Genomic DNA, 18,019 nt, shown 5'->3' with positions numbered 1-18,019 from the left:
GTATTGTAGATTCATCTGTACATAGCCAGTAGAGATCAACCCCGAGTGAATTGTTCCAGGCTGACCTTGGCCAGCTACAGTAAGGTACAAAATACCTCTTTCTTGTCTCCACAAGGATTTTACATTTAGGCAGATATCTCACAACAGCAATTGTGATATAAAACACTTTTTCCTTCAGTGAAGACAGAATCTTAAAAAAATGAGAAAAGGCACATCACATTCAGAGTAATGAGTGTACAGCACAGTCCAAATGTAAATGAGGTTAGGTCTACCTCAGTCAATTGAATTGTGCAAAAAGAGACAAAACTAAGATTTCTCCCTTTCTATTTCAAAAGATTTCTAAGAGCAGCAAAATTTACAGAAGAAAATGTCAAACAAATTGGCTTCACAGATAGATAGAGACATATGATTTCTTTGTTTACAAGACTGAATCTTCTGTTGCAAGAGTTAATGCACTTTTTGAAAGTTACAATGGCATGGCTTATAAGCTTCAGTGAGATGTGGTGGCAGTTCAGATTTCATGACAGAATGCTAACTTATCTCTGATACCAAAAAAACTAATGAGGTGCTATATAGTTGCAGAGCAGTGTTACATGCAGAGATATGCAGGCTTTTTCTTTGTTTTTCATTATCTGTGTAACTGTATAGACATAAAAGTAATGAAAACCCAAAACAGGCAGCAAAAGCTTAAGGCTTTAAAGCTGGAATAAAATTGTGTCAGTGTTTTCTAAAAGAAGTACAATAAATTTAAGCAATCCCAGAAAAAGCCCCTGATTCTCCCACTAGCATTTTCTGCTGGGTCTAAGGTCTCATGGGTAGTGCTTAGGTGAAGATCACAATTAAGCTAACACAGGCAATTTATTCTCATGCTGGTTTTATTCAAGTCAAAGCAATGGCATAATGTTAAGCAGTCTTAAGGATTCTCTTTGTTATGTTTGTTGCCTATGGCTTTTAATTGAAGGTGCTATCACAGCATCCCTATCAGATGCCAAATGTCATGAGCAGTAGCAAGCAGGAGCACACAGTGCAGAGGGCTATCCTGACCCCCAACTATCTTTACTGAGGACAGCAGGATGTAAGATACAACACTTTTCAGTAGCTAGAGGCTTACTGAAATGAATTTCCACAATACTGAATACAACTAAGGCTGCTATTTAGCACTAGGACATGAAAATGTTAAATAATACCAAGTGTGAGACAGTAAACGCAGAGTATTTTTTAATGTGATCACCACTGATCCAAAGAATGAAAGTTCTAAAACTGGGAATTACTTCTGTGACATACTTTTGACACATAAATATCATAGTTGACAACGAGAAGTACTTTGTCTGGAGGTGATCTGCACCATCTATAAAGCTTCAGCAGGCACTGAATAGAACTGCTTTACTGAAAAGTGCTCAGCACACTGCTTTGAAGAAGTAGACTCAAGGATCACTGACAATCTGTATATCACAGCAGCACTGCCAGGTTTCTTACTAAAGAATAAGTTTTCCAACAAGTTCAGTCATCTTTAAACCATTTTGAAATGTAAAGATATATGAATATTTTAATCTCTCCTCCCAATCTCCCTTTCAAATTGCTGAACTCAAGAAACACTATTCAGTTACTGAGTTGTAATCTCCGCTTTTCTGCTTTGTGATTAACATTATTTTGTTCTTGTTTTCTTTCAGAATCTATTTTCTATCATAAGTCTGTGAGATAGCATGCTTATTACAAATTGTGAATGCATTATGCCATATATAAAAGTATGAATGGTCTTATAAAAAGAAAAGACAAAAAAGTGAGCAAATAAAAAAATATATGAAATAATTATTTTGTCTACTTTTTTAACTACAACACATATGGAATGGCTTGTCATAATATGCTGCTATACAGATATGCTTCCAAATGTTTCAAATCCTTGAATCTTAGACCATGGTTCGTTAAAAGTCTTTGTGTGGACACAAGCAGTGTGTGGTTATGAGTTGGGTGTACTAGAACTGATTGTGCACAAAATGTGCCACTTCTGCACTGTGATACCATGTATTTGAGGGTGAAACTCAGATTTCTAATATGTGCATAAATATGTTTTACAAAAATAAGCATTCTCAGAGAATAAAAGAAGAGAAAAAAAAGAAACATGAAAGGACAGAGACAGTATCTCATAAAAGAAAGAGATGTATTTAAGCATCAGCCAAATGATACTATTTTTCATATCATTTATAGTGGAAGCCTGAAGACTAAAATACTTCACAAACCATTAGTTTCTTGGTACTCTGTGACGGATTAGAATATTTCTTAATCAACTGCTAAAGCACAGAAGAGGGCCAAAGCCTAGATTTAGCAAAGCTGAGTGATACTGAAATCCAGGGATGTTCAGGGAGGATGCTATCAATAGACACATCACAAAACCATAGAAGTGCATCAGTTTCTGAAACCTCTCAAAAGGCATCTATGCTTTTGTCCATTTCTTAGTCCGGAATTCAGAAAATCACATTAAGAAATAAAAGTTCTGATTTGTACTCAGGGAAGCAGATCAAAACCCCATGAATTTTACAGGATTCAAATTACTTGCTGAAGCTTTTGGAGCCTGCTTTGCCCAGAGGCAGCTTGAAAGCCTACACAGCCCCCCCAAAAGTGGTCCTGCCCTGGTGGTTATGCCCCCACCTTGGGCTGCATGAGGTTTGTTGCAATGCATTAAAACCACAGCGTGAATGAAGAATAAAAAAATCAAATCTATTTAAGTCTCATTCATATTTTCATCTCATTCACAGACAATGGACATTCATAAAATTTATACAGATAGTCACCTACAGCTCCATTGTCCACCTGGACCGTACCAGTGCTTTCAATAGAATGGGCATTAGAAGCCAAGACTAACAGGATTGGAGTGACCTCCCTCCATTATATCAATTTTTCTCATCTGTTACCCCACTAAAGAAAAATACTGCCATTTTTAAGTTTAGGAAAGAAAAAAGATGTTGTAAAATAAAAATAAAATGCCAGTCACAGCAGCAGATCACCTATCTTGTCTAATTTTGTACTTCTGTTGATTGACAAGCTGGTGCTCTTGTAGCATACAAAGGCAAAAAATCAGGCGTTCAGTTCAAACTGAAATGTTTGACAGATGTAACAGCTTTCTGCAATGAAACTGATGAAATCTCAAATAGCAAAGTCCATCTCCTGTACAGTAGAGAGATTAAATTTCAACAGGCAACGTTTACTGTCCTTAGCAGATGCAGATTTAATTTTGGGGGGGAGGGACTCATTTGTTTGGTTGGTTGTTTTTGTTTGGTTGGGAGTTTTGTTGGTTTTGTTTGCTTCTTATTTATCTGTCAGTAGTTAAAAATACAGGCTTTGCAACTGGTACACAGCCTACCTCCTGCTGCTCTGGATGCTGCAGACTTCAACACCATCCATGTTTCAGAGTACTGTTGTCACAAACTGAAGGCAATTTCAAATTCTCTTAGTGGTAACCTAGCATGTCACTGACATTTTGGCCTGTATTTTTGCAATGGTGAAAGTGAGACAATCTGACAACTGACTGAAAATTCCTGCTGCTATAGACACATACTGAGGGTAGGGCAGGTTACATCGCACCGCAACAACATACCTTTTACCAGAGAGGTAAAAGAAACATTTTTACACTATAATGTGAATAGTCTGTACTAAAGTTCACAGAATCAGGTAGCAAGGAACATGCATTTCTGAGAAAAGACAGAAATACTCAGATCAGCACCAAAATTATTATTTTATTGATGTTTCATTGCACTGTCTTACCAAAATAGACAGATGATGGCCACATAATGATTTAATAAAAAGTAGCGAAACTCTTCTGCAAATTTGGAAACCTTTGAATTTGAGTTGCAATCTAAAGATTACAACTCAAATTCTCAAGAGCAACTGTGCACATACATGCCCACATGCACTATTTAAATAATACCTTCACTTAAAGAAATACATAACGTTAAGCCCTTCTCTTGACCATGGTGAGAAAAGGAAAGTGGAGAATATGGATCACACCAAATTATACTTTTCACTAGACGTGGGATGCAACTCACCGAGCTGTGCTGCTCAGCTTTGTCACTCAGCTTAAAGCACTCTATTTTCTTCAAGGTGGGGTAAATCACAAACTCACTGAAGTAGACTAGATTTGTCACAGAATTAGAAGTCAAACAAGATGAATCCCATACTGAGGCACTACCAGCTATGTGTACTGGTGAAAACTGTACCAACTGTACTTTCTGTGAACATCACTTACAGAAATAAGGTTAGATCCACCACCAGAAGCTGGGTACCTGAAGCAATCATGATAATATTCATCACATGCTCTAAGAAGAGGGACTGGAATAAAAACAATGTTCTGAAAACCTAGCTCACTGAATGGAAAGCTACTAAAACCAGGAGCTAAATATAATTCCCTTTCAGGCTGTGCAGCCTGTCAACACAGGAAGGAGGTGTTATCTTAAAATTCATTAGTCTTCACCTTTCTCTGAAGGTCCTGCATCCCTTCCTGTAAAATCAAGCTTTTGTGAAAACTCTCTTCCAAAAAATTTTTGGTGAGAGAAGATAGACCTCAGTGGTCAAAGCATTTCACCATGAAGTTCAGTAGAGCAACTACACATGTCATATGTAGAAACATATGCATCCTACAGAACCTTTACATCAGAAAGACAATTGTTTCCACAACTTTATGTGTTATGGAGACAGATATTTACATCTAGTAGGCGTAGCCACTTTAGAGATACTACTGCAGGCTACAAATCAACAGAATAGCAAAGAAGAAGAGCAAAAGAATAGCATAGAATTTGGAAGAATAGCAAAATACCATTGATAATTGAAGCATGGTCTTCCTCTTGACTTTTTCAGTGTTTTAAAGGCTCTATGACCTTACAAGGCATAGGCTAAATTAGTTCATTTGATGAAAAATATTGTACAGGCAGATATTTAACACTTTTTAATGATAAAGAAAACCAATAAGAGATTTTTCTTGCTAGTAACACATGAAAGCCTAGGAGGTGATAAGAACATCCTTCAGAACTACAAATGATGCATCTGGCAATTTCACTGGGAGGAATGAGAGCAAATGAACGAATATCAGTTTCAGGCTACAAAGTATTTTATAAATCAATATCAGTAGTGATTCTCTTTCAGCTATCAGCCAGTGAGAATATCCGATTTCATTTTCTGGACTGGGAAGAGATGGTTATTTTAAAACCACCTTTCTGCAAACCTGGGGCGAGAAGCGAAGGAAGAAAGAAAAAACCTGCTGATCTTTCTCATTTTATCACATTCAGCTCAAAATAAGAGGATTTTTAATTCACTTCACTTCTGATTAATTTTACATATTTTTTAGATTTTGGAAATATTATCTCAATATTATCTTATAGTTTTTATAAAGAAGTTTACATTAGAAAGAGCTGCAGATGGAAGAAACCAGCAGATTTATCCCAGCTTGGATTCAACTTCAAATGATGAACTGTTACTCTAGAAAAAGGCTCTATAATCCTCTTGTAACAGGAAGTGTGCATTTTCTGAACCAACTTTCAAGTAATAATATTAATATTTGTGCACTAAAAGTTCAGAGTGACTTTTACAAAAGAAATGGCAAAAGGACAACATCATGTCATAGGAAACTACACATTCTACACATCAAAAGCTCCTGATTATGAATATTTACAATGAAATTAATAATTACAAGATTTTATCTCTGTGCAACAGAACATGCAGGACAACCCATGTCAAGACTTTAAAACAAATCTTCCCCCCCCCCAACTACCCTCCAATCCACTTGCTGCAAAAGAAAAAGAAGCAAAAAATGGGTAACTTTTGAGATTGGTACAATTTAAACATCTCAGTATGATCACAAATCTAATTTTTAACTACCTTTCTCTGTATTATCACATATAACTCAGAGTATATGCAAAACCCAAAAATTAAATTGGGAATGAAGGCCAAATCATTCCAAGATTTGAATGTCCAGATACTTTTAGAAAAATTAACAAGAATTTTGTACCAAAATTGTAGCAGCCTTTATGTTTTCCTGAAACAGTGGTCCCAGGAATAATATATACACAGGTTTGTACGGCTACAACAATACTGCTGTTCAAAACAATTTATTTTCTTATTTCAAATTTTTGTAATTTCACAACCAGTGAAAAAGTAGCAATATCAATTTAAGTTGTCTTCTGCCAGAAATAGCTATTTCTGCTTCAAGAGAGAGTTTATAGCTCACTAGAAAATAACACATTGCAAGCAAATTATTGCAACTCCTTTAGGAGGAATTTTTTTGTATGGTGTTTTAATTGTAAGGGAACAGTGAACATGCATTTTGTGTCTAGACTAGCACTTAAAATCTCAGTTTGGTAAGATGCTAAAGCCCTTTACATAGCAAATGTCTTTCTAAAAGACAGAAATGAACAAAAGATGTTCTCCTCCCCCCATATTTCAGTAAAATATGATAGCATCCATTCATCTCTTATGTACAGTCTGGTAAATCTTTCCACTCAAAGGAATGTTATCTCATGTAAACCAGAAATGAACTGATTAAGTGCCCACATCAGTGTACGGGGATAAACAATTTTACATACATTGTGCCAAAGAAATCAAAGAAGGGAAAAATAATACATGATTCTATGTATGTTCTTTTTCTTCAGTGAAGACACAGACATTACAGAATGTATGCAACATGGCCACACTTGGAAACTTATGAGTATAGATTTTACAGACCACTATGATGTTCTGTGAAAGAAATTGTACCAGAATATCAGGTAGCACCTTTAATTCCTGTTAGGTCTTTCAGAACACTTTATGTCTATTCTGTCAGTTAAATCCTATATGTTAGATTAAATGGTAGAGTAAAAAGATACAGCATCTCCTGAACTAAATGAAACTTGAATCCAGCTATTCTTGAACAGAAATTGCCTAGATGAGGATCTACCCATAGGCATTATGTACCTGGCCCTTGACAGTATTTGTGTAAGATAAACAATATTGAAATAGTTAGAATCCTAGAACTGATGGAGCAAAATTACTCAGGACTTGAAACCTGCACTTCAGACAGGTAGACTGTTCCTGTAAAGAGCTGCTGAATGTAAATGGGTCACAGTTTTCATATCTTTAACATCTGTTGTTTATACCCAAGAAAGCACATCAGGGGCAAGAAAATTAATTCCCCAATTGCTGTCAACTGCGTTAGGGAACAGCAATAAACAGCTTACTGTAAGCCTCTAGCTACAATAAAATTGCTGTCAATAAAGTGTGGCTGATATGGTTTTGCTGTGCTAGAAGAAAAGATTCTTTGGAACTGAAAATCTGAAATGGAAACTAAAAAGATTCTCCCTTGTTCCTATATACAAAAGAAAATTATCACAAAATTGCAATAGCATAAAACTCTCAAGACCCAGTTCTCACTCACGTGTGTGGCACAAATTTCTTAGCATATGTGAAACTTTGGCTTTGGATATCTGGGACAGATGAGACTCCAGTGATTCTGATAAAAATCTCATGCACAGAAAACATTTAAAGAGAAATGAAGATTACTAAGCTTTTACTGCCTGATCTGTATACACAAAATGTTCCCTACTCTGGTTGAACACGTCTACCGTCACTATTGAAAATGTATAGTGTTATAGCTTAGGGTTATGTTCAGATATCCATTATAGCTCCCAGTTTTCACATGCTCATAACTTTCTGAAAAATTCTTCTTTTCAGCTGAAATTTTCCATGCTTGGTCTCAGCTCAAAGATGGATTTCTTTAGACAGTTCAGAGAAATCTGTTAACCTATTTTTCAGTTAGTCAACAATAGAAAAAATACACTGTACATGATCACCATTTCTAATATTTTAGTATACATATACAAATGTACAGAACTTGAAAACAATTGAATTTTACATGCAGACACTGTTTCAGATGACTAGTCCTCACTCAAGACTAATATCCATGCTAACACATAAACCAAACTAAGCATACAAAAGAATGTATGTGTTTTTTTATTTATACTAAGTGATGAAACAAGGCCACTAAATATAATACAGCACGCAGAATTGTGGAATGCTATGGTTACAGAATTTTAATATTTGCAGGTGACGTAAGCTCTGCACTGCTGTTCCAATGCAGATTGCCATCAACTTATGCACCTTGAAATTGCCACTCTCAGCGTATCAAATTAAGAGTCATTAATGTTTTCAGCTTTTCTTTTCTCTTACATTAAAACTCCAAACTTACAAATTTAAACACTCCAAAGTAAGATAACATCAATTAGATTTGCCACATAAAGCTTAAGTGATGTGCATTGATCAACAGGAGCCTGGCTACTTGTTCCTTGATCAGGCAAGAAGTCCATTGGCTAAAAAAGGAATAAAGCAATCTCTACAGAGCTTATGTTATCAAGTATAAGATTAAAAATATACTTTAGTATGGAATGTAGTTAATGTGTCATTCGAGCCCCAAATCCCTAATTTCTGCCACTAGAGCACAGAAATACAAGGACTGTGTTAACATATATTCAACTTTCCTGAATCTTCTAGAAGTGTGCACATTTCCAAAATTTCTAAATTATCACTTTGATTCAGAAAAGTGCTTATAGTGTGCTTATGACTTTTTCTTGAAGACAACATCTTAAGTCACTTGGACTTTAAGGATCTGCTTCAGTTTTACACATTAAATGAAAGTTAAGCACATGCCTAAATGCATTTTGATTAGGAAAGAAGACTGAAGGTTTTGCCCATAACCTATACTGATACATATTTTTAAACCTGTGTTATTTGTCACTGCTGTGCTTTAAATCTGATTAAATGAAGTTGTTATAATTTAAAATTGGGATAACCACAGTAAATTTGCCTTAATTTCTTTTATTATTTAATCTATTGTTAATCTAATGACATTGAGTAGGAGTTTTTGTCTGTTTATTTGCTTTTCAAACGAGGTCTTTCACACAGAAGAATACAACATGTAGTCTTCTGCTGTATTTCTATGTAGCTGTTTGGTGTAATGACTTACTAATTTGAAGCACATTTTAAAGTTCAATCAAATACTGAAAAGAACACTGATTGAGAAGCCTGCATAGATTTCAGTATTCTTTATGAGTCATAACACTGATTTTGGAAGCTTAGCTATATAAGCTGGTGGTATGCAACATCCTTTCCATACTCCTAATTATGTGAATTAGCATTTAGAACAATCCCAAGTTCAAGTATTCAAAAATGCTCTTTTCAGAGCATCCACCAGGTTTACTGCAAGATAGGCACTTGAAGGAGGCTTTGGTTTTCATACTGGGTACTTGTGAAACATCAGTCTGTACAATTCAAAGTCACATGTAAAAACCTAACCACAGAATTTCCACTAAATTAATTGATGATTGCACAGAAATTGCCCACCAAAAAAAACCCCCAAAACCCCGCAACACCCCCCTCCAAAAAAACCTAAGAATTTTTTATTTAACAATATATTTTAAATTCTAAATGCTTTTTGATTTAAGACCCAGTTCTAAGAGATTTCTAGGGCCATGTGCCCAACAAAAGCATTGGAATTTTGCTTGAATGAAGTCCAAGCGCTGACTTATGTCTCAGCTCTTTGCTAATATAAATGTATCTGCAAGACACACTGTGTGTGTGTGTTTACCTTGAACTAAAAGAAATTTTAAGTAAAGGTGGAGGATGCTAGTATTTCTTAGACATATATTTATCCTATATTTCATCTTTCCTTATCTTAACATCATCCACAACAATTCCCATGCATTTTACAAAACCCACCAAGTTACTGAATATACATAAGTAACCTAACTCAACATTAGATGCAGAGAAATTAGTTATGTTAAACCTGAAGAAAACAGTATAATGCCACAGAACTAAGTATCTCTTCCTAAAGGAATTTATAAAAATTGTTTTCAGATGCTGTGGCATTAGCACACACTACTGTTCAGTAAGATCTTTAAATCTGAATACTTTGCTTAAAGGCCATACTCTATCACCATTTTTTTAAAGACCTATGATGGTGTATTTGACTGCTGTGCAAGTGAATATTAGCTAAGATGCACCCTAATTTTAGGAATTACAAACAGAAGAATAGGAAGATTGTTGATGATTACTACCATTGATGGTTATACTACTCCTGCCAAAATTGAAAAGGAAGCCTAAAAAGATTACATCCTGTAGCAGTCATCATTGGGAGAAAAAAACCAAAAAGACACTATATCATTCCCCACAGAATAAAAATCTACAAACTCAGATTAGGTAACTGTCTACCTAAGAAAGAGTTGTATTTTCATTTACATATAATAATACAGCTTTTTCAGGAAGCAATCCAAATTATGAGTATCTACTGACTTCAAAAAGGAAACACTAAGACCTCAGTGAAATTTGAATCAAGTCCATATATAGTTATAATTACAGATATTATTAAATGGAGACTAGGATATTTAGTGTAATTAACACAGGTAACTCTGGAAATACTGCTAGTTGTTTTTGTATGGCTGTGGGAGTTTTATTCTCCTCATGTTCAATTTTGCCATGCAGAGCTTACACATTCTGTCAGATAAAAAATTCTGGGTGTCCCAACTGCCTCTAGATACTGTGGGGAGCTAAGTCTGAGCTTTCTGATAGAATTTGGAAATTGATGCCGAAATTAAAATAATCTCAGAACAGAAAAGGAATGTGTGGTTTAGAGGGATAACATTTTGCAACTAAAACTGAGGAGAAAACTTCAGACAAGTAAGCACAGATTTTGCAGAGCTCTTCTATAATTTTTGGGGGTTCTTTTTGATAGCTTTTTTTAATTTACGCTGACAATGTGTGAGAAGGCTTAGGGAGTAGACCCTTCTTAAAAGTCCCTCAGAGAGGTTAGGGGTTTGTGAGATTCTCCTGTGGTGTTTTCAGTGTCTCATAAAGAAGGAGCTGTGTCAGAGCAGTTACTTTAGCAGAGCTGCCTCCAAAGCGCTCGTTTTATTCTTAGCACCTTGTCGGCGTGACCCCTCACAGAGGCGCAGAGTCAAGACGCGCTTCTGGGAACGTTCACCACAGCTAAGGCTAACGCAACAACAACTGGATGACTTTGCCCTAAACTTGGCTACCGCCAAAACCCTTCCGCAAGGACGAGCCTAAATGTGCCTCGCTGGGCTCCCTGGGACCCGCATCCCTGACTAACTCGGACAAACCACCGTCACTCAGGGGGGGCTGCGAGGAGCAAGGACGCGACTCCCGGCACGGAGGGAGCCGGCGGGGCCCCGCGCGCTCCCGGCCCCCGCAGCCTCCGCAGGGCTGGCGCGAGGCCAGCGCGCGCCGCGCGGTGCCTTGGCGCCACCTACGGGCCGCGCGCGCGCGCGCTCCCGCGGCGCCCGCAAGAGGAGCGCCCGTAAAAGGAATTAAGACAGCACCGCGTTTAAATCTTTATTAGCGAGGAGTTATTAGACCTAAGTAGAAAAAAAAAAAAAAAAATCAAAAAAAACCAAAAAGCACACCTAATGCTGGATTTGGCTGAAATATGAGTCTCTCAGCTTCCTAATCCCTCTTCATATGGCGTGTTCCACAGTTTCAAATGAGATATGTCAGATCACTTATGCATTACTAAGATGAGAGAATATTTACAATGGACTGACTTTTTTTTCTTTTTCCTGCATAATTCAGATGTATTCAGAGAACGCATTCCTTTCAAAAGTATGCTTTGGCAATTTTTTTTTAAATATGCAGCAAACTATGCGATACCAACTTTCATCTAATACAACAAAATCATGTTGAACTCAAACAAGAGGAAGACTTACGTATGGCTTAGTTATATCCTACCAATAAACCACGTGCTTCACTGATGAGTAGCTTGGAAATTTGGCTGTCTTTGTTAGGGAAAAAAAATTAACCCTTTTAGTAACACTAATTTAGCAAGGTTCCAAATCAGTTCGAACAGCAAAAGAAATTCAAGCCAACTCACTTTGAAATTTGAAACAATGTACATATCCCTTCAACCTTGAAACAGTCAAATTTCTGACTGAAATTTAGCACATACGGAAACAGTTCTTCAATAAGTTTTACAATTGGACAGTTAAATACTGGGGAGAAAAAAAAAATCTTTTTTTTCAGTTTTGCTCATGCACATGTATGTGCACATGCATAGTCCTCTAACAACGAAAATTCTTCAAAACCCAAAGTATCAGAGGCATTTTGCAAACACATGTTTAAGCCCCAGGTAAATGATAAAAAGGTCGTTTTTCTTTATTTGTTCTTGTTTTTGGTGTTTGGTTTAGTTTTTTTTTTTGTTCCCCCCATAATGTTAACTAAATTAAATTAGCATGAAACAAACAAACAAAAAAAAAACAAACCCCACAACACAGTGGCACTTTTAATACTGGTTGATCGGGCACTTGTATGCAGTACTTATAGACCAGTAAAAGTGCTCGTTTACCTGTCTGGTGTGTAAGGGGCCCTTTGTCTTGAAGCCTCCTTGGGAACTGCACTCTGAGGCACTGAAGTGATCTGAACTAGTGGAAGAGCGTTTGGAAAGGGTGTCACAACCACCAACAAAGGTGTTGTCCAACGGGAGTTCCTGAATCACATGGTGCTTTTTCACTGAAACTGGAGTGTCAGGTTTGAGATGAAAAGCAGACTGCGGAGAGGCAGACTTGTAATGCTTGGCAAGATCAGGACTGTTAGGCTTAAAGGTTGATGGTGGTGCTGTGCCCCAATCAAATCTTCCTATACTTTGCTCCTCCAGCTCTGCTGGAAGGCTTATTGTCCCGTTGATAGGTTCATGAACTGCATCATCAGGTTTGGACTCCTCAATGGTCACAAAGTTCAAAAGAGAGCTCTTTGGAGATTTCCTTTTCTTCCTTTTCTTTTTCTTGTTTTGCTTGTTTTCCTGATTGGGAGACATCCACTCAGCACCTTGCTTGCTCCTCTGGGCAGCTTTGAATCTGGATGCATGTCGACAGCGAACAAGAACCGTGACAAATATCACCACTATGACAACCATGGCACCCGCCACGATAGCGATCATGATTGTGAGATAGTCCTCATTTTGGTAGGGTTGGCTACTGTCCCCTATGTTCCGATCCAAAGGGGTTTCCATAGTCCTGCGTATCAAGTCATAAATGTAAGAGGCATTTCCAGCAGTATCATTTACATATAAAAATACAAGCACAAGAGTATGCAGGGATTTGGGATAACCCAAATCACTTATGTTGACAACTAAGCGATGCAGGCCCACGTCATTAGGAGTTGGTTTCTCTTCCAGAGTTATATTACCTGTCACTGGATCAATCCGAAACAAACCCTTGTTATTGCCGCTTACAATCGTGTACTTCAGCTCAGCGTTCATGCCAGTGTCTATATCCACAGCAAAGACTTCGGCTACCACCGATCCTGGAATTGCTGAGAGTGGCACCAGCTTAAAAGAAGTATTAGAAGGTGGGTAGATGACAACAGGACTGTTATCATTAACATCCATCACGTTTATTGTTACTTTTGCTGTAGAAGAGCGAGGAGGTTGCCCTCCATCCACTGCCTTAACATCAAAAGTGTAAGAGCTCTGCTGTTCTCGATCAAAAGAAACGTTGGACTTTATAACTCCAGAGTACGGATCCAGCACAAAGTTTTCATTGTCATTCAGGATGGAAAGGGTCACTGCTTTATTTTCCCCAGCATCTGCATCAGTCACTGTAATCACCCCCACCGTGCTATACTTTGGTAAGTTCTCTGATACGAAAAACTGGAAATGATTATGAGTAAATTTGGGACTGTTGTCATTTTCATCCAACACAGTAACAATTACAGCCGCCTGACTCTGCAAAGGAGGGGTGCCGTTATCTCGGGCTGTAACAGTGAAAATGAAACGTTCCTGCTCTTCTCTGTCAAAAACTCTGGAGGCTGTCAAAACTCCTGTCTTTCGATCCAGATCGAAAAAGGAGGCATTAGGACCAAGCTGATAAACAATGTCTGCATTTTTCCCACTGTCTTCATCTGTGGCACTAATAGTTGTTAAGTATAGACCACGCCGGTTGTTTTCAGAAACTGACAGCTCAATTACAGGCTGGCTGAAAATCGGAGGGTTGTCATTTTCATCCTCCAGCTTAACTCTTACCAGGGCAGTCTGGTTCAAGCTGGGCTTGCCAGAATCAGAAGCCACAATTTTAAAGCTGAATTCTTTGGTGCCCTCATAGTCCAACAAGGAAGAGGTCTCTAACAAATACTGGTTGTCGTAAACTGCTTTCAAGTGGAAGGGGACCTCTCTCTCAATGAAACAGATCACTTTGCCATTCACATCAGTGTCCTTATCTGAAACCGTAATTAGGGCAATCTTTGTATTGATGGGATCTTTCTCAGATAAGTACACTGTGCCATTGATGGGACTTATTATGTACCTGAGGTCTATGTTAGGAGGGTTATCGTTTACATCAGTGACATTGATGGTGACAGTTGCCCGGGCTGGTGTAGAGCTACCATCACTAGCCAGCACTGTCACTTTGTGAATAGCAGTCTCTTCTCGATCTAAGGACCTCTGAACTGTAATCAGCCCTGTGGTGTTGTTTAAAGCAAAAAATCTTTTGGTTGCAGGGGCGACTTGGGCACCAAAAATATATCTGATTTCTGCATTGCTTCCTATATCAGCATCTGTAGCATGAAGCTGAATTACAGAGGTGCCTACAGGGGCATTCTCTGGTATATGGACCTCTACTTGACTCTCTTTAAAGACTGGTCTGTTATCATTGACATCACTTACTGTGACTTGCAGGATAGCTGTGCTGGATTTCTGGGGGGTACCTCCATCCTCCACTTTGATTTTCATCACATAGGTGTCCTTTTGCTCTCTGTCCAAGTTCTGCTGCACAATCAGCTGAGGCCATTTCTCCCCTTCTGGAGTTTCTACAATATCCAGTCCAAAGACACTCTGTCCATTTAACAACTCATAGTGCTGCACACCATTGAAACCTGTGTCAGGATCTGTTGCTGATGGGATTGGAAAGCGACTGTTGATCAGAGTGTTTTCTGGGATGGAGATATTGATGACAGGGGATGGAAACATAGGCGCATTGTCATTAGTATCCTTTACAATGATTTTTATTTTGATCAGCCTAAAAAAGTCATTGGGGAGAATCACCACTTCAAGTTCAAAGAAACACTCATTTTCTTCTGCATAGGAAGCTCCAGCACATAGTTTTTCTCTGTCTATTCTGTTAGATGTTGTAAAGATTTCCCCCGTGTTACTGGACACTTTGACCAGAGGTGCATCCCCTGCTTTAGACACCAATCTGTAGACAAGGCTGGCACTGGTCCCTGTGGCAGCATTGATATGAGAAATGTTCAGGTCCTTTGGTATGTTCCCTATGGGCACGTTTTCAGGCAGCTCCTCTCTAATAGTGTAAATAAGTTCTTGAGCTATAGCAGAATCCAGCCTTAAACAGGCAATCAAAGCGGCCAACAGGTAAAAATCCCTCAGGTCCATGATAATGTTTTTATTCTCTTTCCACGGATTTTAGGACTTAAAGGTTTCCAGAGAGGAATGATGCGCGATTTGCAAGAGGAGGCATGCATGGACTGCAGGATGCATTACATCTCATTTCTTATTTGGAGACATCACTGTCAACACAACCACACAGAACAGCATTATTGTTTTTTTAGGCATGATAAATCCACAATCTCCAACTACTACTTGTTTTTGCAATGCATGCTTCCAGCAGTACATTTTCCTACTGCTCCCTTTTACAAGCAAGCCCTCCGGACAAATGCACCAATATCCCATTGGCTGCATTTGCTCAGAGCACGAATGAAAATAACTACTTGCAGGATTAAGGGCAGCTACTGTTTCCACACGTACTTTCTGAATAATTTCTTGGTACACCATGTAATCCCTAAAGTGCATTCCCCCTCTACCCTCCTCCACTCAGTCATTGGTACAAGTAAAAAACCTTCCCGGACTACTTCTAGATTCGAACTGCTATGCCAGCTGCCAAATGTAATTTGCTGTTTCCTTCCATATGTATTTTTTAGCTCTTGCTAACCAGATTCTTCTCTGCTCGCTGTGCCTTGCATGCCCCTCTATAGCTATCGTACTGGGAAATAACCACCCGGACATGCTGCTGCTGCAGCAGTCGTCACTGGCTACTTCACATCCCTGTTAACTGATGAGACAATAACAGGACTTACAGTTTCTTACACTCTCAGCTCAATGTTTCTTCTCCAGATGTTGGATACTTCTCCTTCTGTTTAATAACCTAAAACTTTATTTTTTTTTTAAACACAGTCTAAATCAGGAGGCTGGAAATTCCAAATGTAACTTAGAAGCAGGAAGCATGTTTACAGATGGGGGGAATATACATTTTCTGATGACATGAGGAGGAAAAATGGTGCAGCCTTTCCCCACTGACACTGGTCTCCCTTCAGGATGATATTAGCAGCTGCCACATATAAATACTGCAGACTAATAATGCAGGTGGAAGGAAAAAAAAAAAAAAAAAAAAAGGGAAAGCGACTGACAGACTTCTGTTTGCATGCACTGCTAACCGCACATTATAGGGGTGCAAGGCTGCCAGCACCTACAGTTTGACGGAACTAGGCAGCCCCGAGCACTAATCTTATCTGCATTAAGCTGCACGGTAACTGATGCCTGTGATTACTTCCAGCACAGTAATGCAGGTAGGGATGCAGACACAGCGAGTAGGTGAGCCTTTCCCACCAACACCAACAGAATCCCAAACACTGATTCTTTCCTTAGATAAATATACTGCGTGCTGGCTTTTTTTTTTTTTTTTTTTTTTTTTTCTTTAAAGGAAATGCATCCCGGCTTAAGGGTAACTTTGCACTTACGTTAGTTGTCTACCTTTGACGATCTGCTGCAGCTAAGCAATGATCTGTTCCAGCAGATACAGCACAATGCATCTGGTAAACCAGTTTTGGAGAAATCAGCAGCAGCCAAACGCTTCCTCCTTGAGATATGTGTTGCTTCGGGGTGGCAAATTATCAACTCCAGGGAACAAATTCACAGTTCTGTCGTTAGTCATCCTCTCCACGTTTCATTCCTGTGAAGCGGTGATCCTTTGGGTGCCTAACGTGCACGCAACAACCCAAACAAACAGCAAGAGAAAAATCCGGTGCACTTCTGAGAGCGGGGGTATTTTCCACTCTGCACTGCACACCATTCCCGTCCCTCTCTCTCGGCAGAGCAGAGGCAGCTACATGAAGTCTGCAACTTCTGACTGGAAATGGCAAGAGTTGGTCTGACGGTGCTTCTCCCTCTTTAGCTCTGGGGTGACAGTTGCCCAAAAAAAAAAAAATCAAAAAAAATCAAAAAAAGAAATCCTAATAGGTTATTGCTTTAGTGACGGGAGGAAGCGGCGGCGCTTTCCCTCCTCCCTCCCTCCTTCCCTCCCTCCTCCCTCCCAGCCTCTCTCCCTCGCATACGCTCTCTCCTTCTCCCTCTCTCTCTCTGAACTGAAATTCTTGATATAACTCTCAATAAGCCCAGAGGGAGGGTGGGAGCGGAGCGAGGCCACCCCTCCCGCCGCACCGCATTGGCCCGCGCCGGCGGGGGCGGTGGATGGCGGAGCGCGGCCGCGGCATTGGCCGCCGGGCACGTCGCTCCCCGGCCCGGCCGGGCGGAGGGGGCTGCGCGCCGCGCGGAGGCACCGCCGGGGCCGGGGCACGCGGGCACGCGGGGACGCGGGGACGCGGGGGAGCGGGAGCAGGGCGTTCCGCGGCAGGAGCGCGGCGCACACGGGCGGGCGCTCCGCGGTCAGGGACGCGGAGGGGGCGGAAAGCAGCGCCGGGTTTGCGCGCGGCTGAGGGGTAATTTGGGAACAGGGGCTCGGGGTGCGCTTGGGTTGGCGGCGCGGTGTGAGGATGTGCGGGGCGCGGGTGCCTCAGAGCGGGCTCGGTGTCGCTTGCGCGGAGCGGTGCGGTGCGGAGCGGAGCGGTGCGGGCCCGGCGCGGAGCGCAGCGCTGGCCCTGGGCCACCGCCCGGCGCCGCGCAGGTTCGGAGGCAATCGCCTGCCCCGGCCCGCCTTCGCCCGGTTCGGCCTTATATTTAATACATGCCCTTTCATCTATAATTCAGGCTGCT

General features: G+C 39.9%; 1 protein-coding gene across 12 annotated transcripts in view; it reads right to left on the bottom strand.

Moving 5' to 3' along the window:
• The window catches only part of PCDH9 (protocadherin 9), a 680,886-nt gene extending 663,522 nt beyond the window's left edge, over positions 1-17,364 (bottom strand). For all 12 annotated transcript variants that reach the window (XM_064713538.1, XM_064713565.1, XM_064713546.1 and 9 more), the window contains exons 1-2: positions 16,768-17,364; positions 12,371-15,540 (exon numbers count right to left, since the gene is read on the bottom strand). In XM_064713538.1, coding sequence (XP_064569608.1) covers positions 12,371-15,406 — 3,036 coding nt within the window. In that variant the 5' untranslated portion in view covers positions 15,407-15,540; positions 16,768-17,364. The remainder of the gene's footprint in view (positions 1-12,370; positions 15,541-16,767) is intronic.
• Positions 17,365-18,019: the final 655 nt, after the last annotated feature.

Source organism: Zonotrichia leucophrys, chromosome 1 (genome assembly GCF_028769735.1).
Source record: "Zonotrichia leucophrys gambelii isolate GWCS_2022_RI chromosome 1, RI_Zleu_2.0, whole genome shotgun sequence".
Taxonomy (NCBI): Eukaryota; Metazoa; Chordata; class Aves; order Passeriformes; family Passerellidae; genus Zonotrichia; species Zonotrichia leucophrys.
The sequence above is the reverse complement of the archived record's forward strand: the minus strand, read 5'-3'. Positions and strand labels throughout refer to the sequence as shown.